Source organism: Pan paniscus, chromosome 21 (genome assembly GCF_029289425.2).
Source record: "Pan paniscus chromosome 21, NHGRI_mPanPan1-v2.0_pri, whole genome shotgun sequence".
Classification (NCBI taxonomy): Eukaryota; Metazoa; Chordata; class Mammalia; order Primates; family Hominidae; genus Pan; species Pan paniscus.
This window is the reverse complement of record NC_073270.2, coordinates 25,940,198-25,965,558: the sequence shown is the minus strand read 5'-3', so window position 1 is coordinate 25,965,558 and position 25,361 is coordinate 25,940,198. Positions and strand designations below refer to the sequence as shown.

Below are 25,361 nucleotides of genomic sequence, written 5' to 3'. Positions count from 1 at the left end.
CTTCCTGCAGGAGGGCAGTCCCAGGGCTGGGCTGTGAGAGTCTGATGTTGGGGCGCCTTTCTTTCCTCTTGAGCACTCAGGTTACAGTGGATGACATGCTCCCAGCCAGCCTTCCTTGGACCAGGCCTTGAGCATGGGGACAGGACTGGGGAGAGGACTCCAGATCTAATGTGGAGTGAATGGGGAAGGGCTAAGTTTCTCCCAGGAGACCCCGTTAGGCAACAGGCATATGGTTCAGACTCCTCCATCTTATGGCCTGTTCCCCCCATGCAGACCTTCACCAAGCACTGGCTCTGCACCAGGAGTGTGCGGGGCCCTGGCATGCAGGGGCCCCAGGCCAGCCCCAGCCCTGCTCTGGAGCTTATGGTCAGTCTAGGCTTGGGTTCTGCACAGCAGACTCTGAGACAGGAATTTGAGTGAAGTAAGTAATGTGGGAGGAACCCAGGGAGTTCTAGTAGGGGAGGGGCAGGGACACAGAGAAGCTGTGACAGCAAGTGGCATTTCCCAAGGCTCAATCACACCAGGACCTCGGGTGACTATGCAAGGTGATTTCTCTTCGGGATTTTCCTACCACAGGATCATTGCACCCCTTGGCCAGGTATCATCCATCAACCCCTGTCATCTGTCAAGAGTGGCTGCTGGAGGCATCACCCTCTGCCCCCCAGGACTTCAGTCCTAGCTGGTGCACTCCTGGCTTTGGGGCATCCTCCGCTCGAGTGGCAGGTGCTGCAGGCAGGAAGCTGTGGTGTGTGTGTGAACTGTCTACAGAGGCTGCAGGCGACCCAGAGGGCAGCCTGCCAGCACTGTCAGCTACAGCATCCGGCAAGGCGGATGGGTAAAGCGGTAAACCAGCAGGTGAGTGAACTGTTGCAATTGTGGCGGGTGCCTTGGAGGGAGCTGACTGGGAGTTGAGCACAGAGGGAGGAGCAAAGACCTCCTTCAAATAGGGTCATGGCCAGTGCCTGCCTCCTTGGAGTAAGTAGGTCCCCAGCAAGCAGAGGCAGGAACCCGCAGTCACGCCACCCTGGCAGAGTTGTTCTGACCTTTGCCTAGAGCCTCGGTGCTACCTGTGAGCTGGGATAGTGATCACATTCACTTCTAATATGAGCTGGTTAAAAGCACATTATCATTGGCCAGGTTTCTCAATTGCCAAGAGATGACCTAGTGCTTGTTTAATACCAGAAATGAAGCTCAGCAGCAGCTCTTGGGCTGTCCTTCAGCGGCCCCTCACATGCCCAGGTGTGACCTTCTGGTTAGGGTGGCCTATGTCACCTCCCTCTCACCTTCTTGATGTCCACACGGTGCACCTGCTTTTGTCTGCCATGGTGGAGAGGAGGAGAGGCAGATCCTTCTGTGCCCTCTGCTCATGACCTTTTCTGCAGTGGGGTCAGAGGGTGGGCTTAGCTCAGGGACTGGATGGTGTGTCCTCTCCTAAGCTTAACTTGGCTCTGGGTTCCTTTGTCTTACAGATGGAACTTAACCAGAAGAAGCTAAGGAAGAGAAGAGAGGAGAGGAGAGAGACAGTGAAGAGGCTGGAAAAGGAGGAAGAGAAGTATGTTCTTTGGAATCAAAGTGTTACCTGGATTCTTACCCAGGATTTTCCTATTGTCTCAGGACCTAAAGGGAAAAGACCGGCCATGGGGCATGTGAGCCTCTGGGAAATCTGCCTCAAGCCCATAATGCCATCCGTCTACAGCAGTTGGAACAGTGTAAGAGTCAGACCTCGCCAGATCCCAAGCACTGCAACATGAAGAACAAAACCAAGGTTAAGCCACAGACCAGGCCCCGTGGAGATTTCGCTGCTTCTAGCCTGACCGTCAGGATTTGGGTCCTGACCGCTCCCCTGGCTGTTGGGCTGGTCCCAGCTCTGGGCCTCCGTTTTCTCACCCACAGAATGGGGACGATACAGGACCTCCCTCATCAGAGCTGTCACAAGTGGTAAGTGAATGGGTTCGTGAGAAGCTCTGCAGTGCCTGGCGCAGACCAAGGGCCCCACCGATGGTGGCTGTGAGTTTTCCCACTAATGTATTTTTTGATATGTAACATTTAAAAATAAAATTTTCTGTTTTCTTTTTTCCTTCTCCTTTTAGAACTTCAATTTCCTGATTCCTTAAGCTCATGTCTGGTGCTGACTATTATCTTAGTGCTGAACTCAAGCTTTCCTCATAGCTCCTCAGAGCATTTGAGAATAACTGGGTGTTTCTGCACCCACAACATATTTGTAAAACCAGTCAGGATATATGGTTCATGAAGCATTAATAGAAGATGTGGTTCTCAAACTTGAGTGGAGCTCAGGGTCCTCTGGGGGGCTTGTGAACACACAGATCATGGGTCTCCCCAAGGTCTCTGATGTTGGAGGTCTGGATGGGGTCCAAGAGTTTGTTTTTCTGGCCAATGCCCAGGTGGCCAGAACCACTTTTGGGAACCACACTTTGAGAACCACTGGCACATAGTAAGGAGGCCTCTTCCAGAGGCCACCAGGGAAGTCACTGTCCTGGAAGGTAAAGAACATTTGTCCAGGGGATGTGTTAATGAAAAGACTCAGTTCTGGGCTCCTGGAGCCAGGTAGGAGATGAGAACAGACACAAAAGAACTTAAGAATAAGAAAATAAGACCAAAGGAGCATCAAGTGCTTCAAGAGTGCAGCAGTGATTTTGTTCTAGCTGGGGCAGGAAAACCTGGGGAGGCTCTGCGGTGAGGAACCATTTGGGCTGGGCGTTGATGGATGGCTGAGCACTGCTTGGTGCCTGGCCCTGCAAGTGCGATGTGGTGGGTCCTGTGTCCCACCTTGAATCTGTGCCTGTCCTTGAATCTGGTGGCTGTGGCTGCTTAAACCAGTCAGCAGGGCCAGTGCACACTAATGCCTTGGGTACAATGCCCAGGGCCTATGCTTCTAATGCCATTGAATATATTTTAAAATCAGAAGGAAAAATGAGTACAATAATAAAGAATATACAATAATGAATCTAGACTGGATTATATTCACCTTTATGCCAACATAGGCACAAAATACAACTTTAAATATTTTTATGGAAGAAGGGGCCCATGAAAGCAGAAGTGCCACTCCCCCAAAACTCATGCTATGGCCTCGCTGACTGAGCGTGATGGAAGTAATGCTCTGACTTCTGTGGAAGGGCCAGCAAAGGCTGTGCAGCATCTGCCTGGTTCTTGTGGGATGCTCCCAACTCCCCGAGAGCCCACAAGGCCAATCAGCCTGGGCCATGTGAGCGAGCTGCCTTGAGCACCCAGCCCAGCCCCGTTGAGCCCTCAGATGACTGCCACCCCAGACAGCAACCACAGGAGGGCTCTAAGTGATAACGGCCTGCTGAGCTCTCCCCAGATTTTTGAGCCACAAAACTGTGACCAAAATGAAATGGTTTGTAAGTAGCTGAGTTTTGGGATAATGTGTTACCTTAAAATAGTAACCAGAACATCCAGCCAAGAAAGGGAACTCGGGGGCTGGTGCTCTCATGGGGCTGATGAGAGGATGGACAACCCTGATCTCCACACCCTGGGTCAGTTTTATAGGATATACCACATTGCTGACTCTCAAGAGCCCGCTTGTTCACTGATGAGCTGGGCATGTGATACCATCACTTCTTCAGTCACTAGCAGGAAGGAATTAGGAGTTAGCATTGCCCATGTGGGAAGGGGAAGCCATTGAGGAAACTGCAGTAGGGAGCAATAGGCTGTGCTCAGGCAAGGATCACTGTGGCTGTGGAATAAAGATGGCAGTGGTGGGGTACGGGGAGGGGCATGAAGGAGGTAGAAGGAGATTCCAGAGGGCAGAGCCCTGGCCATACACCCTAGACAGGGTTATTGGATGCAAACCACAGAAATGTCACCCAGCCAATTTACACAGAAAATAGCCTTACTGAATGGCATTATTTCTCCCCCATACAGCCCCTCCCCAGACTGATGGACAGCTGGAGAGGAAGGGCAGGGATGTGCAGCCCAGGCACCTGGGAACAAGGCCAAGTCACCACAGGGTACAGCAGTGAGTGTGCCATAGCATGCAGGGTAGCCACGGGACACCCACCATTGCTGCTGCAGAAAACCCTCCCTCTCCTTTTGTCCCTGGGTCAAGGTCACAGAACTGCCAAGGAGTGGGACAAGGAGGACTTTACCTGCTGTTTTTTTTCTTTCTTTCTTTCTTTTTTTTTAGAAGCCACCTCTTTAGGGTACTCTGAAACTCATTTGTATACTGAGTAGCCCTAGACTAAAAAATAAATTCCACTCCAGCAAGTGAGCAATTGGTCTGAGCCATGTTGTGGCAATGGGTGGTGTCATGGTCTGTTCTGTGCTGCGGTAACAGAATACCACAGACTGCGTAATTCATAAACAATACAGGTTTATTTGGCTCATGGTTTGGAGACTGGGAAGAAGTTCAAGGTCAAGGGACCACATCAGGTGAGGGCCTTCTTGCTGCCACATCACATGGTGGAAGGTGTCACATGGTGAGAGAGGAAGAGCAGAAGAGGGGGCGGGAAGGGGCCAAACTCATGTGCCCACTCCCATGGTCACTAACCCACTCTCACAATAACTAACCCATTCCCACAATAACTAACCCACTCCTGCAACAATGGTATTGATCCACTCCTCAGGGCAGAGCCCTCCTGACCTAATCACTCCCTAAAGCCTCCACCTCTCAACACTGTTGCATTGGCGATTAAGGCACAACACACGAACTTCAGGGCACACAGTCAAATCAGAGCAGGCAAAGGAGAGAAGATGCCACTTTGAGAGGGTTTGAAGAGAGATGCAGGGCAGCAAGACACCCACAGTCAGAGTTAGGCCGTGAGCTGACACTGCTTGTATTCAAATCCTGTCTTTGCCACTGGATAGTGAGTGACCTTGGGCAATTTATGCAATTATGTAATCACTTGAAATTTTCACTTCCTCATCTGAAGCATGTGGACAATAATATTATCTACCCATAGAGCTGTGGTCAGGATGAAATGTGGCCATTGTGATAAGGTGTTTATAATAATAGCTGCCCCCCAGTAAGAAGCCAAGAGAGGTTGGCCATCGTCATCACTTTCAGTTGTGGGAGGAGAGCCTGTGGGGAGAGTGAGGGGCTGAGGATGACACTCGATTCTGTGTGGGCCCCAGGGTGGAGGAAGAGGAGACCTGGGGAGGTGCAGGCTGCCGGGGAGGCTGCTGTGTTCAGCTCTGGGTGTGTTGCATTTCAGTGCCCCGGGAGACTGGTTCAGACATGCAGGAGTACATTGAGACAACAGCCTGGGTTTCAAGAGTGGGGTCCAGATTGGAGAAGATTCCAGAGATCTGGGCAGGGAGATGGTGATTGCCCCGTGGGGTTCCACCTGAGAAGAAAGAAGGGCTCTGTAGACTTTGAGCTGAGCATTCCAGGAACACCCAGGTAAAAGCGAGATGGAGACAGGAAGTGTCTGAGCTCAGGTGGCTAGAAGCAGAGCCAGGGACAGGGTCTGGGCGCCTGAGAGATATTGAGACAAGGTCTCAGGAATGAGGGGCCAAGACGGGGTGGGAACAAGCTGAGCAAGGAGCTGACTTGGTCTGATCCATGAAGGGAGAGGGTCTTGTAGCAGAAACGCCTCTGCAGAGCTGTCCTTTGAAACGAGAGGAGAGGCCTCCTATCATCCCTCTGTCAGTTGATGACACAGTGTGTGTGTTTGTCAGGGGGTGGGGGGCTCTGGATTAAGGGGCTTTTGTCAGCCGAGGGCAATTCTTCCTATTCGAGGGCCCCACACTCACAACAGCTGGAAGAAGGTGCGACAGTTCTGGAAAGGGGGTCTGGGTAGGCACAACAGCATTTAGATAGGAGGCAATATGGAATGCAATCATCAGCAAGTAACTAAAGCTCCTCCTGCTTGGATCTCTGGGAGGCGGAGTAGAAGGCACCTCTAAGAGTCACTCTGTGCAGGGGTGTGTTTGTGTGTGTGTGTGTGTGGGGTGCTTACATCGCAATTCCCGTCAGTGTTTGGTGTCGCATTTCTCCACGTGTTAATTATTGGCACCTTTAGCTAGTGGGCAGAGTGAACTCTGAAGGTCGAGAAAAGTCCCCAGGTAAAGATGTGGCGGGCACTGGAGGCTGGGCGGCGTGCAGTTGGAGGGGTCAGGCTGGAGGTGGGTGGGGCCAAACAGCCTCTGCTACAACTTTTTTTTTTTTTTTTTTTTTGGAGATGGAGTTTCACTCTTGTTGCCCAGGCTGGAGTGCAATGGCTCTATCTCAGCTCACCGCAACCTCCGCCTTCTAGGTTCAAACGATTCTTCTGTCTCAGCCTCCCTAGTAGCTGGGGTTACAGGCATGCACCACCATGCCTGGCTAATTTTGTATTTTTAGTAGAGACAGGGTTTCTCCATTTTGGTCAGGCTGGTCTTGAACTCCTGACCTTGTGATCCGCCCGCCTCGCCCTCCCAAAGTGCTGAGATTACAGGCGTGAGCCACTGTGCCCGGACTTTTAACTGAAGACACAAAAGCATCCGAGATGGAGCAGCCAGAGGTGGGAGGAAAATCAGAAGAACGGAGCCGTGGGGGTCATTTCTGCAGACTCACAGGGCGATCCGTTTCACCTTCTCGGGGCATCCCACCCCATTGTGTCTGAGCACTTTATCCCGCCAGCCTGGCCAGCCGCGGCTCTGAGAAGCCCAAGAGGGGTGCCTGCTGAGCCACTCACAGCAGGTCCAACCTCAGCCTGGCGCTGCCAAGGCACATTCGCGGTCGGCGACAGAGGGGCTGGAAATCTTCCTTAGAAAATAATGAGCTGAGAAACCTTTATTCATTAGTTAAATCCCGGGTAATCCTGGCTGATGAAGACAGATTCGGAACCCTCAACGGATTTAGGGACCCAAAACGACTCCTGGGGGCCGCCCGGGGCGGGAACGTTCGCGGGAGCTGCGCCTCTGGCAATAGATTTGCAGGTGGTATCCGGGAGGGGGAAGCTGGAAGGAGCCCATTCTTTTGGCCGCCAGGACGCGGAGGCGTCCCCTAAACGCGGCCCGTAGTTTTGGCAACTGCGAGGGCACCCCGGGGACACGAGGATTGTGGGTGGATCGTGGGCTAGCTTTTTATCTCTTGCAGACGTCTCCTAAACGGCAAGAAGCGCTTCCCTGGTCTTGGCTGACGCTGAGTGAAGCGCCCGTATAACTTGACGCTGGGCTCTGAGTGGATCCCCACCACGTAGGGCGCGCAAGTGGATACCAGAGCCCCGGCAACAGCGGGGACACAGATGAGCGCAGCGTCGGGTGGGGGGCGTTTCTCACTGTAGGAGGCTATGAAAATGTCCTCCCGCGCTGGGCTCCTGCCACCGCCACGCTGCGAAACACAAGGTGACCCAGGACACAACTCGCCCACCGCTGGGGTCCTGCAGGCCCCTCCCTGGCATTGGGGTCCCGGGATGCATTAGGAACGCCCCAGTCCAGGAATTGCAAGACCCCTTAGAAGTTCGTTCCTTCTGCATCTCTGAGTCCCCTTAGAGCTCCAACACGGGCTCCTTGATTGAGTCTCCTGCTCTGTGTCGCCCTCGCCACGTCTCTGTGTCCGATGTGACTGGGTTAATAAGTCCCAGTTGCTCTCACCTGCAAAATGAGTTTAAGACGATCCTTCCCGAGGCGCCGCAGTCACCATAGAGAGTGTCTGAGGCTGGGCTCCTACCGTCTGGCCTTTTGGTGTCTTTGGATCACTGGCTATCTACTCGGGGTCTGTCACTCCCGTGATCGCCTACCTTCCAGGGAGACCTAGGGGAGGGAGACCCCAAGACCTGTCCCAGGTGAGGCCACTTGGTCGGCACCCGGGGCTGCAGGCGCGGCGCCCGCGTCAGCCCGCGCCCCTTAGGCTTTCCATTCGCGGGCGACCCCGGTCGGGCCACCTTAGAATCGACTACCCTGCCTGCCTGACCGGTCTCGGGCTACAAACTGTGTGGAAGCGTAGGTATCTCACTTAACTGCTACCCCAAATTCGGATTTACAAACGACTACGCAGTCCCGAATGCCCAACGCCTTCCCTAAACCCAGAGATAAATCTGGGGGAAAATTCCTCGCGGAGCGGAAAACAACGCCAGCGTCTAAAGCGTTCTCCCCCGAGCTGGAGTGGTTCAAAAGACAATGATCTCAAAGGAAAGTGATTGTTTTGGTAATCCCGGGAACAGCTTGCAAGGGGAGATTTGGGTCTTCCTTTAGTAACGGAAAGTCAATGCGCAGCCTCCTGTAATTATCCTTATCGGAAGCCCCTTGTTTAATCTGCATGTTTAGCGGAGGCCCCACTCGAACGCGCAGCGAGTGGGAGACCCACTTTGCAGGGCCCAGACTCGGGCTCCGGTCCCTGCGTGCGCGCAGGCAGCCGCGCAGGGTTCCCGCGGAGCTCAGGCGTTTGCTCCTCCCTCGCTGCGGGACCTCGGACTGTAGGACCCTCAGGGAGTGGGACTGAGGAGATCTGCTTCCGGGGTTCTGGGATTGGGAAGAGGGGGACGCAGGGCTCCGAGCGATGAGGGCTGGTTGGGTTCAAAGCGCGAACCAGGAGTTACTTACCCACGTGCTTGGGGCCAACTTTAGCGAATATCAGAGTTTCACTGATTATTCAAAGAATCAGGCTTTCTTTGAATAATCGTGAAATTGGACAATAAATTGTAAGCCCCGATGAAAAGGTGTGCTTTCCAGTAGACAGACTCTATTTTATTTCAATTTACCTCCCTCCACTCCTCCCCAGTTTAGGGTTGCTGGATAAAATACTGATACATACTCCTACAAAAAAAAAAAAAGCCCTCCTTTTTTATCTGAAATCACATTTCACTGAGCCTACAGTGTTTTGTTGGTTAAACCTGGTACCCTGCCCGTCTCAGCCCCGGGCAGTCCACTCCTCTCTCTGCTTCTCTCCCTTTCCCCAGCTCTTGTGAGTCTGCCACCCCCTACAGTTCAGCCCATGGAGTGTTGGGGATGGATCTGGGGGTGGATTTGGATGGAGGTAGAATGACCATGGATTAAATACACGGTTTTCATTCCTTTCCCCTTGGGGATTTTCAGAGAAGGCCTTCTTACAGGAAGGCCTTCGTGGCACTGGCGGCGGAGGTGGAGGGCTGGCTGGGGACATATAGGGGGTAGCCATCGGGGTGTGGTTGGGAATGGGGTCCTAGGTCTTAATAGGCAGTTGGGTCGCATCAAAGAAGCTTCAGGGCAGCTGGGAGTGGGGCCTCCACCCAGAGAGTCTGGAAGGAAGGAGAAGACCACGCCAGGATGTAGAACTTGCGACTTTTAGAGGGACAGGTAGACAGCGGAGTCATTGTCCCTTACCTTCTTTCCTCCCCTCCCTCCTAGAATGGGGGTGGGGTGGGGTGGGCTGGACAGAAGAGAGGAGGAGAAGGAGGTGACTGAGGGGACTGCAGCTGGGTGGGCGGTAACCGAGGGGAGGGGAACTGGTGGCGTCCCCATCTCGCGGGGTCCGGAACGGCGACGCGCCCGCGCCCAGCTGATTGGAGCCCTTCAGGCCTCCCGCGCCCGACCGGCAGCCCAATCCTATAAAGCTTCCTCTAAGCTGGGCCCTCCGCAAACGGGATCCAGAGAGGCTCGCGCCTTGCTTGCTAAGGAACCATGACCGGCCGGGACTCGCTTTCCGACGGGCGCACTAGCAGCAGGGCCCTGGTGCCTGGCGGTTCCCCTAGGGGCTCGCGCCCCCGGGGCTTCGCCATCACGGACCTGCTGGGCTTGGAGGCCGAGCTGCCGGCGCCCGCTGGCCCAGGACAGGGATCTGGCTGCGAGGGTCCGGCGGTCGCGCCGTGCCCGGGCCCGGGGCTTGACGGCTCCAGCCTGGCGCGTGGGGCCCTACCGCTGGGACTCGGCCTCCTCTGTGGCTTCGGCACGCAGCCGCCGGCGGCCGCTCGAGCGCCCTGCCTGCTCCTAGCGGACGTGCCGTTCCTGCCGCCCAGGGGCCCCGAGCCCGCTGCCCCGCTGGCTCCCAGCCGTCCGCCGCCTGCGCTCGGCCGCCAGAAGTGCAGCGAGAGCGTCTCCACGTCCGGTAATCAGGCCCGCGCTTTCCGCTCCTGCCCCTGTCCCCTAGGCTCTGAGCCGCGCAGGGGTCACAGACCATCGCCCCACCGCACCCCTGGCCCCAGCGGCCCAGATATAGGCGGGGAGCCCAGAGCGAGGCCCCGTCGCGGGAGGGGCATTCGCGGAGCTGCGCCGCCTGCCCCTTGCTGCATCCCAAATCCCTGCCTCTCATCCGGGGTCCTGTTCCCTCAGCGATGTGAGACCGCCACCACCTGGTTCCGGGTGGAACCTTTTGATGAGACCCTGGGGTCTTCAACAGCCATCTCCAGAGGGCCTTTTTTCCCCCCAGCGCCAGGCGCCAGTCTCCGCCTCTGGCAGCTGCGTGGGTCGGGAAGGCCCGGGCCTGTGGTGGTCACCAGCAGCACCGAACAAGGTACCAGGTGGAAACGCGGGCGGAAATGATCGAATGATTGACGGGTCCTTGAAGAGTACGGGGCCTCGAGCCCTGGAACTGTCCGCCCCTCGGGGTGCTGAAAAGAGAGTCCCGGGTACCGCGCTTCTCTGCCGGCGCAGCGTCCTCCCAGTCCCCTGTGCAGGAGAAAGAAGCAACCTTGGGGATTCATTGTGGTTACGCCTAGAGATGTGTTCCCGGCCTACCCATTTCCCCAAAGAAATCCAGACAGGTCGCGGGGAAAGAGAAGGAAGCAATGAAATTCTATAAAGGACAAGGGCTAAGGAAACGAGTGGTTTTGGGTGTGGGAGAGAAAAGAAAGAATTACACAAGAAAGGATGGTATGTGGTAGAATCTAGAGCTGAGCATCCAGGCAGCCAAGGCAAAAAGAGTAGACTGGGTCTTCTGATACTAAAAGGAAGCATGTCAGATAAATAGGCAGGCACGTTTTTGCTCCACTCTAAAAGGACTTTATTTCATGAGCTTCTACGTAAGATAAAATGAAACTCCCTATTAGTGTCACTAAAAATGCAAAAACTGTTTTCATGGGATGGGTTCTTTCTTACAAAACCAAAGGCAGCTAAATCCAACTCTGCCAGCATTTCTGAAATTCTGGAGCAGAGCTGTCCAAGAAAAATGAAATGTGATTGCATGTTTGATGGAAATTTCTCACAGTCACATTAAAAGTGAAATGAATCTAAATACTATATTTTAACCCAACAATGATAGCAAATATTATCATTTTACACATAATCAATACAAAAATATTTTACTTTTTAGGAGCACTAAGTCTTCTAACTCCATTAAGTGATTTATGTTTACAGCATGTCTTGATCTTACTGGCCACATTTCATGTGCTTAATAACCTTATGTGTCTCATGTCTCATCAGGTTGGACAGCCCAATACAGAATGTTTTAATCCAAGCCAGGTTTCTGGTGAACTAATTGATGGACGAGTAAAACTAGCATTATTTAGTTATTTTTGCCTTTATTCATTTTAAAGATATTTTGAGGCAATTATGCCTTCTAGCAATGAATCTCACAATAGTTTGGTCTTCTAACCTTCTTTTCCATCTAGACTTTTTGATGTATTGGGTATAAAAAGGTAAAGCACAGTGGAGTGGTTCTCAAATTTTCAAGGGCAACTACACATCATCTGAGCACACTTGTCAAGAATGAGCCTCCTAGATCCCACCTCCAGAGATTCTGATTTGGTGCATCAGGGAAGGGGTGCAGTTCTGACGAGGGTTCTGATGTCACAAGCCCCAGACTTCCTTTGGGAAATGTTGGTGTAGAGGTTAAGATGATGAGGCTGGGGGCATAGGGGTGGATGTGTTTGGAAGCAGTGTGGGGATAGAAAGTGCAATCAGTGGCTGAGTAGTTTTGGCTTCAGATAATCTGGGATTTGAATTCTCAACTTCACCATTTACTACCTGTGTGATTTTGGGCAAATTACTTAACCATTCGGTGCCTCAGTTTCCTCATCTGTAAAAATAGGATGATAATAATAGCAGCCATTTTGGTGTTTTATTATTATATTAAGAATACTTGAGATAATGTATGGACAGTGTTAAGCACAGAGCCTGGGATCTAGTAGGCACTAAAAATGCTAGCTCATACTGTAAACTACTTAAGTACCCAAGAGGTTCATAACTTCAATCCTCACATTAAAATCCAGGAAATAGAGGGGATATGATCACCCTTAAAGTCCTCTTCTTCTTTCTGTGCCATCAGATGAGGACAGCCAGTCTGAAGACAGGAATGACCTAAAGGCATCCCCCACCTTGGGCAAGAGGAAGAAGCGGCGGCACAGGTATAGGGCCAGGCAGTCCCCTCTGCCTGCCTTTCCTCGGGACACAGCCCAAGGTTTATGGCATCTGCATCTGAGAATTTATGGCCCGGCATGATAGCAGGCCCAGTGGTTTCCTGGTTGGCAATGGGAAGGGCGCAGAAGCCATTTGGGAAGATAATTCTGCAGTTCCTAGGAGGCTGGGAAAATGCTACAATCTTGCTAGCATTTTTTTGGGAGCATTTTAAAGACAATTTTGTGGATCTGTCAAATGGATTTTGTCAGAATGAGCTGATGGAATTCATTAAGAAAGAGCTAAAGAACTGTTTTCATTTGAATCAAACTTCTGGACTTTACATCAGCTAATCATTCAGAGGTGGGGTGTTCCATTATCAAGAAGTGGCTTCTAGGGTCTGGACAGCAGAGGAAGCAGGCACGGTGGTCCTTAAGGCCAGGGAGGCTGCTGTCCCCAGGGGACATGTGCCCATGTGTGTGTTTTGGGGTCCTTGCAGGACAGTTTTCACTGCTCACCAGCTGGAAGAGTTGGAGAAGGCGTTCAGCGAGGCCCACTACCCTGATGTGTATGCCCGAGAAATGCTGGCTGTGAAAACTGAGCTCCCTGAAGACCGGATACAGGTGTCTGGGGTCCCTTTTCTCCGCTCCAAAGATACCACAGAGAACGTGTCATTCCCACATTCAGTGAGCCAATCAGCAGTCCCTTCTCTATAGCCAACATGCTCCCTTTGCATAGAAACTGAGGGTCCCTTAGCTGAAGGCACCACAAGAGCTTGCCCCTATGACCCTCATGCCTTTTTTCGTTTTATTATTATTTAGTATCAAATCATTCTTTAAAATCACATGATAATGTGTGCTGCAACTAGAAACTATAAAGATATGTCAATGAAAAAAAAAAAAAAAGAGACTACCTCTCCATCTCAAACCCTGAAAGAAATCAGCACAAATGCCTGAGGAGACCTTTCTCCACTTTGTGGAGTATATTATCTGCCCCTGAATATGTATGTGCATATACATATCTACATGCATATATACACACACTCACATGCATACATAGAATTTTCCTCTTGGTTTTATCAGAAGATATGTCACTAACTCTTTTTTTAACAGCTAAACCGTATTTCATAATAGTCCTTTATTAACATAATGTTTTTAATGAGAAATATCACCAGCAACCCAATAGCCTAAGCTCGGAAGGAGCCAGTGCCCCAGTGAACTCTTTCCAATTAATGAGAAAAAGCAGGAAACACTGTAGTTACCTCTTCACACAATGTGGGAAAAGGGAGTTTGGTTCTTTAGTTTTTTTCATTCCTGACTCTATGGAAACTTCAGTGGACGTGGTCACAAGTGTCCCTACTGCGTTGAATGCCGGTGAGTCCGGACCGCACGTGGGCGCTGCTGGGGGCTCCTGGGCGCTCTCCCTGAGGGCGGCTGGTTGGCCCCCGGGAGCTATTTCCTTCAGAAATAGCATGGGATCATGCTCGGGAGAGAAGCTCCGAGCCCTGGGACGCCGCCTCCGCTCCTCCAGGCGCCCCTCTTCACTGTCTCTTCTGTGTGCCTTCTGCTTCTCCTGCCTCCAACCAGGTCTGGTTTCAAAACCGCAGGGCCAAATGGCGCAAGCGGGAGAAGCGCTGGGGCGGCAGCAGCGTGATGGCCGAGTACGGGCTGTACGGGGCTATGGTGCGCCACTGCATCCCGCTGCCAGACTCCGTGCTCAACTCCGCCGAGGGCGGCCTGCTGGGCTCCTGCGCGCCCTGGCTCCTGGGTAAGGAAGGGCCCCCGGGATCGCACGGCTCGAGGTGTTGTAGGAGGTGGGGGAATCCCAGGGTGTCCCCACCGAGGCAGCCATTTCCAAAGCAAAGCAACGTCAGTTTACTGAGATTCAGGTCCAGAACCGTTCTTATTATTTTAAATTAATAACAAAGCTTGCAGCAACTGGATGGTTGCCTCATTTTTCACAGAGACTGTCTAGGCTGTGTGGAAGTCTCACCGGGCTATGCATGCTAAATATGTATTTGGGATTTAAGGGCGAAATGACATCATTGCATTAACAGCATCCAAGTGTTGAATGCTGTTAGAATTTTTAGAAACCATACAATTTAGGGCACTTGGTAATAGGAAACAGGGCAGTGCTGAGCAGCGACCCCTGGGGACAGTGAGCCCCTCCATCTGAGTCAGGAGGGCTGGCCCCGGGCTTGGTTCTGCCATGAACAACCTGCCGAGTGGCTTTTCTGTCCCTTAGATTTTTGGTGCTCAAAGAGTCTCCGCTGCTGAGGCCCAGCACTCTCAGGATGCTCCACCCTTGTTGCCCTGTTTGCTGTCGCCAGAAACCAACAGGCAGGGATCACAGATTGTGGGAATGAGTCACAGATGAGTACCTCTGGGCACGGGGTAATTAGTTAGGAGGATCATGGTGGCATTTTAGGTTTAGATGGAGGAAGTTTTTTGCTCAGCGAACAGTTTTTGAACAGCTACCAAGCAGCCCTATCCTGGGCACTGGAGGTTCCAATCATAGATATGTCTTGACTTTGCTCTCAAGGACTGAAACACTAGAGGGAGCATTGTAGGCAGTGACCCAAACTGGCTCATCTGAAATTGCACGAACAGGTGGGGGAGGGCACTTACTGGCATCTGCGAGACCGCAGCCTAGGGGAAAGTGGGCCCAATGCCAATCACTGTGTCATCCAAAACACCTTTGCTGGATGTGACCCGGGGTCAGGCACCTGCTTTAAACCCCTAAGGTGGGAGTTACCTACCTGCCTCTCCTGTAGGCCCCAGAGATAGGCACTGACAAGGACAATTCTAGTGGGATTTAGAGAACAATAAGAAGGAAATTTACTTCATTGCTGAATTTCAATTTTTATTTTTATTTTTTCCTTTTTTTTTTTTTTTTTTTTTACAAGGGATGCATAAAAAATCCATGGGGATGATAAGGAAGCCAGGAAGTGAAGATAAGTTGGCAGGACTCTGGGGCTCTGACCACTTCAAAGAAGGTTCTAGCCAGAGTGAGTCAGGATCACAGAGAGGCTCAGATAAAGTGAGCCCTGAGAATGGCTTGGAAGATGTGGCTATTGACCTCTCCAGCTCTGCCCGGCAGGAGACCAAGAAAGTGCACCCTGGGGCTGGTGCTCAAGGAGGCTCCAACTCCACGGCACTGGAGGGGCCCCAGCCAGGGAAGGTGGGAGCCATATGAGACCCACAGGTCCCACTGTCAAAGGCTGAAAATGTGCATATTCCTCACTGGCATTTTCCAAAAGACAAAAATGGTCCAAGACATATACTCTCAGTTTGATTTTCTTCTGACAATGTCAAGATAAAATGCAATGCCACTTGCTTTAAGAGGACAGATGAGTGACCTAGGGAAAATTCTATTTCATTCTAGAATGGAAACGGTTCCTTAATGGCACTTTAACCAGTTAACTTGGTGCAAAACTTTTGATTCTCTTTTGTAGCTTGAGCAGGGAGGATCCGAAGTTCAAAAATGATTTCACTGCTGGGCATCATTTGAGATGTGTGGTTCAATGTACTGTATAGATGAATAGGTTAGGTCTGATGTCCTCATTCTCAATTAGGAAATATAAAATTGTTTAATATCCAGAAGAATCTGATATCATTATAGTGAAGACTCCATACAGACACATGAATGAATTATATTGTCTTTACCTTGAACTTGGCCTTGGATATTTCAATTTTCTTGTTAGGGAGTAGTTTTGTGTTTTCTTGAGTGTCACTTGATAGGCTATGCATATTGGAATTCAAAAAAACCCATACTCTAGTCGTTTCTGCATTTCCTTTAAAAATAGCATGGGATCATATTTAAACAATTGTTGGATAGCTGGAAACAGTGTTTTTAGGTCAGACCAGGCTTTTGGTCTTTCAAAATTTGTGATTGAAAGCACTTTAGTGACTTGGATTTTGTAAATCTTTCCTTTCCTGCGTTTCCTTTGCCATTTATTTATTCTTTAAAAATAAACATTTTGTGGTGTGTTTACTTTTCAAGGCACTCCTCTATTACACACTTGTACATCTCCACTATCTCTGAACCCAGCCAGGCTCTCCCTTCACCACTTCTCAATCTGGGGACATGTGACACGTTTTATTCTTCAGGCTGCAGCTCTTACCATGTGTTGCTTTGTCAACTCCTCTGGGGCAGCAGCTGTGTCTGATTCACTCTTTGGAGTTCAGAGGCCAGAAAGATACCTTCTAGTTGATGGGAAAATATGGTGCTTCCTGAAGAAGGAAGGGCAGTACAAGGAAAGTGTGGAACTGCTCATTGTGAGGGCTTTCTCTGGGAACTGGCCCAGTGATCTGTCAGACTAGGCTTGGTGCTCCCATCTCTGCAGGTGAGAAAACAGAAGCTCTCTCCCTTTGGCCTATTTTTCTCATCCTATGCTAGTTCCATACTCTTGGGAAAATTAAACATCACCAGTTCCTTTCTGTAGCAACAGAAAATGATAAGCCCTATGTTCTTGTATTAATTCTGGCTAATAGATATCATAACTGAGGCCTGAGACTGCACCCATAATGAGCAGTTGGCATGAACTCTAGAAGTTCTTCTGTCTTTCCTGTTTAGAGACAGCAGCCCTGGCTCCAGGCTCTGTAGCCACACAGGTTCTGCCTCCCAGAGGGTTGGTTCTCAACACATTTCCTCATGTTTACTCCTCGGTTGTTGCCTCCATCCCTCTTCCTTAGCTTATCCAGGATTGAGTTTGGGAGAGGGAACCAGTAAGCTGTGCAACTTACATACATCACACTTAGACAATACGGGCAGCCACTAAAATTGTAACAGTAAGGCTTATTTATTAATGTGGAATGATGCTGACAAAATTTTGCTGAGTAAAAAAAACCCTAAAAAAGAAAAAAGATAGAAATAAACAAATATGTAAAGCAGAATGAAAATGAAATGAATAACCTTAACAACTGGTTCTGCATACAAAATATACAAGTAGTGGACAAATCTCTATGTAATATTACAAAGGAAAAGGAGAAAATAGGAAGTGGCACGAGAGAAAGGGGCTAGAAGCACTGAAGTAAAAATGGAACGATGCTTTCTTAACATAAGGAACTCTCTTCAATATGGCAGGTTAATATTTTATAATGTATACATACATACACGTGTTTATATGTACATATATAAGAGCAGAGTCTTTGAGGCGGCTTTGCCACCTCTAGCCATGTGACCTTGGATGAGTTTCACTACCTTTCTGATCTCTTGGTTTTTCAACTGTAAAATGGGGATGACAGCAGAACACTCATTTTTCTGAAGATTAAATGAGATGACATGAGTAATATACTTGGCTCACTTTCTGGTGTAACTGAGGAAGGAGCAAATTAAATATTAACTATTATTACTGTAATTATTGGCATCTCTATTAATATCAAAAATCAAACGAGAAAGTTTATCATTATCATTTTTTTACAATATGGGACAAACAAAATAAATCATGGAATAATAGCTTGTTGGAATGGTCTGCAACAACAACTCAAGAAGAACTCTACGAACACAGCAAAACGTCGCCCTAAGAGCAGGGCTCGGTGTGTCATCGGGCTGCTCTCTCCCTGGCTGTGCAAGGACCAGGAGCTCAACTGGCCACCGCCCACAGAGGACCACCGCTGTCCTGTGTGACTAGAGTCTGGAGACGAGGACTTTGAGCCGCTCACGAACATCATCAGGAATCCAGGACTCAAGCTTGTCCCTGCAAGGTCACTGGAGGTTCCTGAAGTCCAGACATCACAGTGGAGATTACCTATGGCCACATTTCATCAAGGAGTAAACCCCCACCTGCTAGCAGACCCTCTCTCACTCCTCATTGGTCAGCACTGCATGTCACGCTCAGGCCTAAGCCAATCATCACCAGCCAGGTGGGCAGAATTCCTTGTTTGGTTTAGTCCAATCAAAATTCACCTCTGGGGCTACGTCGTGGCCAGCCCCCGCTCTTTTTGCCCATTAACTAATGTAATTTGGCCCCTTTCAACAAAGAAGAAAGAAAGGGGAATGACTGGTAACCAGCCAACCAATAGGTCATCCCTATGCAGGAGGTAAAGTAGTGCGTGTGTGATATTAAGAGAGAAAACAAGAAACGTGCATAAAGACGAAAAAATAGACGAAAATTTTAAAAAATATTCATAACATTTTTCAGATCATGGACAAATGGATACTTTGAATTTTTAAATATGTTCTAAGTTTTGTAAAATTAGTATGTAAAAATAAAATATTTTTTAATATTAATATTATTAAAATATTAACACCGCTTTCTCAATATAGGGTTAAATTCACATGAGACAAAAACGCTTTTAAAAATATCATATGAAAATTTTTCAGGATAAAGAGTTCACATCTTGCCAGTGACTCCTGCGTGGTTCTCACAGTGCCAATCTGAGGATGGAGAGGCCAGCAGGATTTTACACGTGGTCCTCTCAACCCTCACTCAAATCCCCCAGCACGTCAGATTGGAATCTGGCTACAGACTGACAGCAGGACTGAATTGTTTCCAGTGTTCAAAATTGTTTGCCAGCTGAAATGTGGCTGTTAAAATCCAAAAGGAGATTTCAAAAAATTACAGTTTTAGTAAGGCGAATTTGGAAACATTCTTAATAGGAACCAGTGTAACACTCTTGGCCCTGTAGCAGCAGGAGGCAGCACCTCAGGACTTGAGGACATTCATGAATTAAGGTGATATTTTCAGAAATGATAGAAGAACAAGATATAACAAATAATGCTTTTTCCTTAGGTTTAATCGTATAAAAACAATATATGAAAACACAATTGTTTTCTGTGGTCAATGAATCATGTTCAAATTCATTATCTCTTTGCATTCTCAGAGGGTGAGACATTGGGCTGCAGAGAAATGAAGTGAACCTGCTAAGCCGATTGTCAAATGGATGAGAAACTCAGAGCCAAGGATCGGGAAAACACCCTTAAAGAACGAGGTGATGGCTGAGTCTGTCCCAGGTCAGTGCTTTGATAAGACTGTGATCATCACAGCAGGATAGTATTGGCCTGGGGGGACAAATGGACCCATGCAGCAGGAATAGGAGCAGGCAGCACACACACGTGTGGACAGAAAGTGGGTGCGGCTGACACCGGGGGAGGGCTGGCTTTTTGGTAAGTTACTGGGACATCTGTCCATATGGGAAAACATACAATTGGACCTGTACTTCACACCTTACAGGAAAACACTTCCAGGTGGATTAAAGACATGGTGTGTGTGTGGGATGTGTGAAAGGCAAAACTATAAAGCTTTCAGATGTTTTGGTTTAGAAGATCCTTCAATTACCCCCAAACTGTGGCTTAAAACAACCATTTTAAGGTCACAATTGTGTGCATCTGTTTCAGCTAAGTTCACTAAGCCACAGTCTCTCGCTCTCTCTCAGTCCCACCTTCCCCTCTATCTTTCTATCTACATATATGCAAGAGTTGTTGTGAAATACTCTCCCTGTTTTCCAGTGCAAACTTCTGCTCCTGGAGGCTGCCGTTCACTGGACTTTGCAGGAGACACACAGGCTCCCCAGACCCCGTGGTGGTGCCTGATGACCTTCAGCTGAACCCTGTAATGCTGCTAAAGTCTGCCCCTCTGGAGAAGTGCTCAGGTAGCATTGTTCTGCCTCAGGAAGCATGCCGATTTTCCTGTGTCATCCTTGATGATCACTGCTACCAGACTTGCCCCCTGCAGGCCACCCCATGTGCAAGGAATTCAACAACCAAGGAGTTGAAAGCATTGGTCTCCCAAGTTCAGTGTGTTCTTTCCCGTATCTATTACCAGCTGATGAGAATAAACCTGCAGTCATGACAGCTAGGTCCTAGTGACAGGTGCAGAAAGCTGCTCTTACAGAAACTCCCCTCCTTATTAAGAGGCTTTGTCTATCACTCGGAACTGCTTCTACGCAAGATTATCTGTTGAAAGGGAACTGTCCATACCAGGGCATTGTTCTGACTTTTCTGGACTTCCTCAACCCAAAATGCCTTGAAGAAAAAAAAAAAGACACTGAGTGTTAGGGCAGGGTCTCACTCTGTCTCCAGGCTGGAGTGCAGTGGCACAATCATAGCTCACCGCAACCTCTAACTCCTGGGCTGAAGTGATCCTCCCACCTCAGTCTCCTATGTTGCTAGGATTACAGCGTGAGCCACTGCCCCAGCTACTCCAACTTAAGAGTTCCCCCAAGGCTGGCTGCCCTTCTCCTCTCCTTCCATCATGAATGACACATGGGCATCCCCTTCGGCTAGCATGGCTGACCTGTGCCTGCCTGGGTGCTCAGCTTGGCACCCATGTGAGTTTGCAGCCTGAAATTTTAAATGGAGGAGTTTCTGTGCTTTTCTGCCCTGATTCCTCTTACTGACCCTCTAAGTCACCAGCTGTGGTCGTCTCCTCTTTGACCCCTGATCTCAACCCGGGCTTTGAAATGTGTTTGTTCACATAATTGTCTATTACCCATCCTTCCTGTCATTGCAGAATCTGTTGTCTCATACTGACATTTTAAGACTTTTTTTCACTTTCTTCTGTTGAAGATCACCTACTAAGAAGAAGTACTTCCTCCTTTTCATTCTTTCTTTATAAGAATTAATTAAATTTTAATTGACAAAAATTGCATATATTTATGGTGTAAGACATAATGTTTTGGAATGTGTATAGATTGTGGAATGGCTAAATCCAGCTAATTAACATAGCATTACCTCACATACAGTTTTTTTTGTGGTGTGAACACTGAAAATCTACCCCCTTAGTGATTTTGAGTATATAGTACATTGTTATTAACTATAGTCACCGTGTTATACAGGACTTAAACTCATTCCTCCTGCAGAACTGAAATTTTTTGTCCTTCGAGCAACCAGGCTGCCTCTTTTCTATTTCCCTCTTTAACACAGTCAATTTTGTGCAGTAACTAAACTGGGAAGTGGGGGAGATTCTGGGATCTCCTTTACTGTCCCATGTAGGGAGCCCTTGGAGGGCCAGGGATTCCATAACAATGACTAAGGTGAAGCCCAATATTGCACAGGAGTGTCTGTGTGCAGGGGGTTGGGGGGGGGCATTCCTTTTCCCAAGTAATGCAATGAGTCTTACAAGAAATTCCTGCGTGGGACACTTCTCTGCCACAGATCACATCTCCTCAAATATCTCTTACTCCGGCCATTGCCACAGCAACTGGTCTTGCTTCCCACTTAAATTCAGTTTAGTCTAAAGCTGCCTCCTTACATATTTAAGTCTGGCCAACAGGTTTCTTTGTACATAGTAAACTATAACCTAACTGGATGTGTAAATAGGCTATAACCTACTCTCATACCAATCACTGAGTTTTGGCCAATCACAGGGGGCCAACTGTTCAAACCGTGTTCAAATAAGACAACACCAAGCTGTAACCAGTCCAACTGTTTCCGTACCTCACTTCCGTTTTCTGTGTGTCACTTTGCTTTTTCTGTTCATGAGTCTTCTTTGGCCATGCGGCAGCATTGGTGACTCTCTGAACCTATTCTGGTTCAGGGCTGCCCAATTCACAAATCATGCTTTACTCAATTAAACTCTGTTACATTTAGTTTGCCTAAGATTTTTCTTTTAACACCGCCCTGGGGCTTCTCTGACTTTGAGATGTGGATGCCTTAGGTACCCCTGCCTGGTACTTCCACCTGTGGACCCTGAAGGGCTTCCTAGAAGTCCATAGCACACACAAGGCAGCCCGTGACCAGTCGGGGGAGTTCTTGTGATAAATTCTCCTCTTCTGCCTCTGTGATGGAGACCTCTGAAGTCATTCTACGCAGCAACGTGAAGATCCTGGTGGCACCTAGCCCTGGTTGCCCTTGGCGTGACAGACTGGAGAAGGAACACTTGCTGGGTATTCTGTCCATCCCCTCTCCCACTCCTCAGTCCTGCATCCTCTCCCAAGTCAAGGCACCTACCCACAAGCCCACAAGACTGGGAGCAGGAGCAGGAGAGGATGCCAGGGACAACAACCCCAGCCATGACTGAATGCATCACAGAATCTGGAAGAATTATTACGACCTAAAATTCCTCCTGCACACACAAACTGGTTTTACCGAGTTCAGTTTTGTAAACAAAGTTTGCATCCAGTGAAATGGCCACTTTTGTGAATCTAGATGAAATACAGTCACTGCCCCAATCAAAAAAATGATTTTGGGATTTCTTATACATGGCCTGAAAATACTATGAGGGTCAATTTTTCAGTTTCCCCTTGTATTTCCATCAATTTTTGCTCATATTTTTGGAGTTGTCTGCAAGTTAAGAACTTCTAGATCTTCCTGGTGAACATTTATCATACAAAGTTTCCCCTTTTAACTTTCTTGCGTTTTGTCTTACTGTGCATTTTGTCTGATATTTAATTCATATTTATTTGGTAAATGTTTTCTATACTTTTACTATCAACATTTCTAAATATGTTTTAGGTTTAGGTTTGTCTATTGCGGAGTATATAGTTGAGATTTTGAAAATCCATTCCAAAAATCTCTGTCTTTAACTAGAGAATTTACTCCATTTACATCAATTATAATTGTTGACATTTAAATTTTATTTTAACAAATTTATTTTTTGTGTGTATTTGCAAATGTTTTTTACCCTTTCTTTTAAATCTATTTCTCCTTTTTTTCATTTTTCAAACTGCTCAGTTTTCTTACCCCTTTTCCCCCTCTACTAGATTAGAAGGTATATATTCTGCTTCTATTTGTGGTTAATCTAAAAAATCTGACATGCATATTGATGTAAATATAAAACTGTCCTGAACATTCGAGGAATTACAGGATGCTACTTTTGATTTCTTAATTACTTTCTACACTCTTGTTCAGGATTTTTCTTTTACCTTGTTTTTTTTCTTAACCCCATGATGCAGGCGTTATTGCTGTAATTTCATATCACTAATGTTTCTTTAGATTTACCCACAAGTGTAACAAGTTCCTTGCTCATTGTCCCTCCATTGCAGGCACACCACCCTTATTATCCTCATTTGGGGGATAATTTTCCTTCTTCTGGAAGTAATCCTGAAGTAATAGGGTGAAAAGCCTATAGTTTTTGTTTGCCTGAAAATGTATTTTGTGCTTGTTCTTGAAAGATGATTTCGCTAACTACACTATTCAAAGTTATCAATTATTTTCCTGAAATACTTTAAAGATTTTACTCAGCTGTCAGCTGTCAGTCTAAACGCCATTCCTGTGTAGGTAATCTATCTTCACTCTCTGGCTCTTTAAAGACTTGCTGCTGATCTTTGGTTTGTGACAGTTTCACAACCATGTGTAGAGGTGCCGCTTTCATTTTTATTTAGCTTGACTGGAATTTGTGTACTTCCTGAGCCTGAGTATTGTCTTTCATTAATTCTAGAAGTGTTGCAGCTTTTAATTCATTGAATATTTCCTCTCCCCTTCTCTCCTTCTAAAACTCCAAATGTGTGTGTGCGCATGTGCGTGTGTGTGGTGTGTGTGCATGTGGTGTGTGCGTGCACCTGTGGTATATGTGTGGTGTGTGCATGTGTTTGGTGTGTGTGTGGTGTGGTGTGTGTGTGCACACGTGTGTGTGGTGTGCGCATGGGCATCTGTAGTGTGTTTGTGTGCATGTTTGCTCACAAGTGTGCACGTCTGTGTGGTGTATGTGCACGCATGTGTGTGTGAGCATGCGCATGTGTGGTATTTGGTGTGTGTGTGCATGTGTGTGCATGTGTGCAGTGTGTGCACGTGTGTATGTGTGGTGGTGTGTGTGTGCGTGTGTGTGGGTGTGTGCCTGTGTGTGGTTTGTGTGCAAATGTAGTTGTGTGGGACTGTGTGTGGTGTGTGCATGTGTGTGTGGTGTATGTGTGTGTGGGCACGTGTGGTATGTGTGAGTACATGTGTGGTGTGTGTGAAGTGTGTGTGTGGTATGTGTAATGTGTGTGTGGTGTTTGTGCATGTGTGTGTTAGTGGTGTGTACAGGTGCGTGTGTGTGGTATTTGTGACCACGTGTGTGTGCTGTGTGTATGTGGTGTGTGGGATGTGTGTGTGTTGTCTATGTGTGAATGTGTGTGGTGTGTGTGTGCATGTGTGTGGCGTGTGTTTGTGATGTGTGCGTGTGTGTGGTGTGTGCATTATGTGTAGTGTGTGTGGTGTGTGTGCGAGTGTGTGTGGTGTGGTTGTGTAGGGGTGTGTGTGGTGTGTGTGGTGTGTGGTGTGTGTGCGTGCTGTGTGGTTGTGTGTGGTGTGTGTGGTGTGTGCGTGATGTGTGCGTGTGTGTGGTGTGTGTGTGGTGTGATGCCTGTGTGTGGTGTGTGCATGTGCATGACGTGTGTGTGGTGTGTGTGTGGTGTGGGGGGGTGTGAGGGTGTGTTTGTGCTGTGTATGGTGTGTGTGGTGTGTGCGTGTGGTGTCTATGCATGTGGTGTGGTGTGTGCATGTGTGTGGTTGTGTGATATGTGTGTGCGTGCATGTGTGTGATGTGTGTGATGTCTATGTGGTGTGGCGTGTGGTGTGTGCGTGTGTGGTGTGTGTGGTGTCTTTGTATGTGCGCACGTGTGTGTGGTGTGTGTGGTGTGTTTGGTGTGTGTGTGTGTGGTGTGTGTCTGTGTGTGGTGTGTGCGTGTGTGTGGTGTGCATGTGTATGCTGTGTCTGTGTGTGGTGTATGTGTGGTGTGTGCGTGTGTCTGGTGTATATATGGTGTGTCTGTGTGTGTGGTGTGTGTGTTTGGTGTGTGCGTGTGTGTGGTGTGTGTCTGTGTGTGTGGTGTGTGTGTGTGTGGTGTGTGTGTGTGGTGTGTGTCTGTGTGTGTGTGGTGTGTGTGTGTAGTGTATGTGTGTCTATCCCATGCCCCATGTCTTGCATCCTCTTTTCTAAATTTTCTTTTTTACTCTATGCTACAATTTCTATTTAATGGGAAAATTTAATTAATTCAGTTATTACTGATATGATATATGGACATATCTCTTGATCTTATTTTATATTTCCCAACTTGCCATCCTTGCTTGTTCCTTCCCCACTCCACCCTTTCCTGTTTTGTTTTATTAAAATTGACCAACTTTTCTTCCATTTGTTTCACCAATGGTTTGGAAATCACATACTCTTTTTAGTTTTCTAATAATTATACATAAAATTTAAACATACCTAATAAACATGTTTCTATCACTATGTAGAGTTAGCCTGCATTTATATCATTCCTCCATCCAGACAAAAACTTTTGCTGGACAAA

At 48.3% G+C, this 25,361-nt stretch overlaps 1 protein-coding gene across 3 annotated transcripts; it reads left to right on the top strand.

Moving 5' to 3' along the window:
• Nucleotides 1–9,480: 9,480 nt before the first annotated feature.
• VSX1 (visual system homeobox 1) lies at nt 9,481–25,223 on the top strand. 3 transcript variants are annotated; one of them, XM_003829358.3, is made up of 5 exons: nt 9,481–9,985; nt 12,143–12,221; nt 12,710–12,833; nt 13,797–13,977; nt 19,660–25,223. In XM_003829358.3, exons 1-5 carry the CDS (start codon nt 9,562–9,564, stop codon nt 19,755–19,757), a joined length of 906 nt encoding a protein of 301 aa, XP_003829406.1. In that variant the 5' UTR covers nt 9,481–9,561; the 3' UTR covers nt 19,758–25,223. The 3 variants fall into 3 exon arrangements, with proteins under 3 accessions (XP_003829406.1, XP_003829404.1, XP_008952970.1); XM_003829356.3 differs by lacking the exon at nt 19,660–25,223 and adding an exon at nt 15,116–18,150; XM_008954722.3 differs by lacking the exon at nt 13,797–13,977.
• Nucleotides 25,224–25,361: the final 138 nt, after the last annotated feature.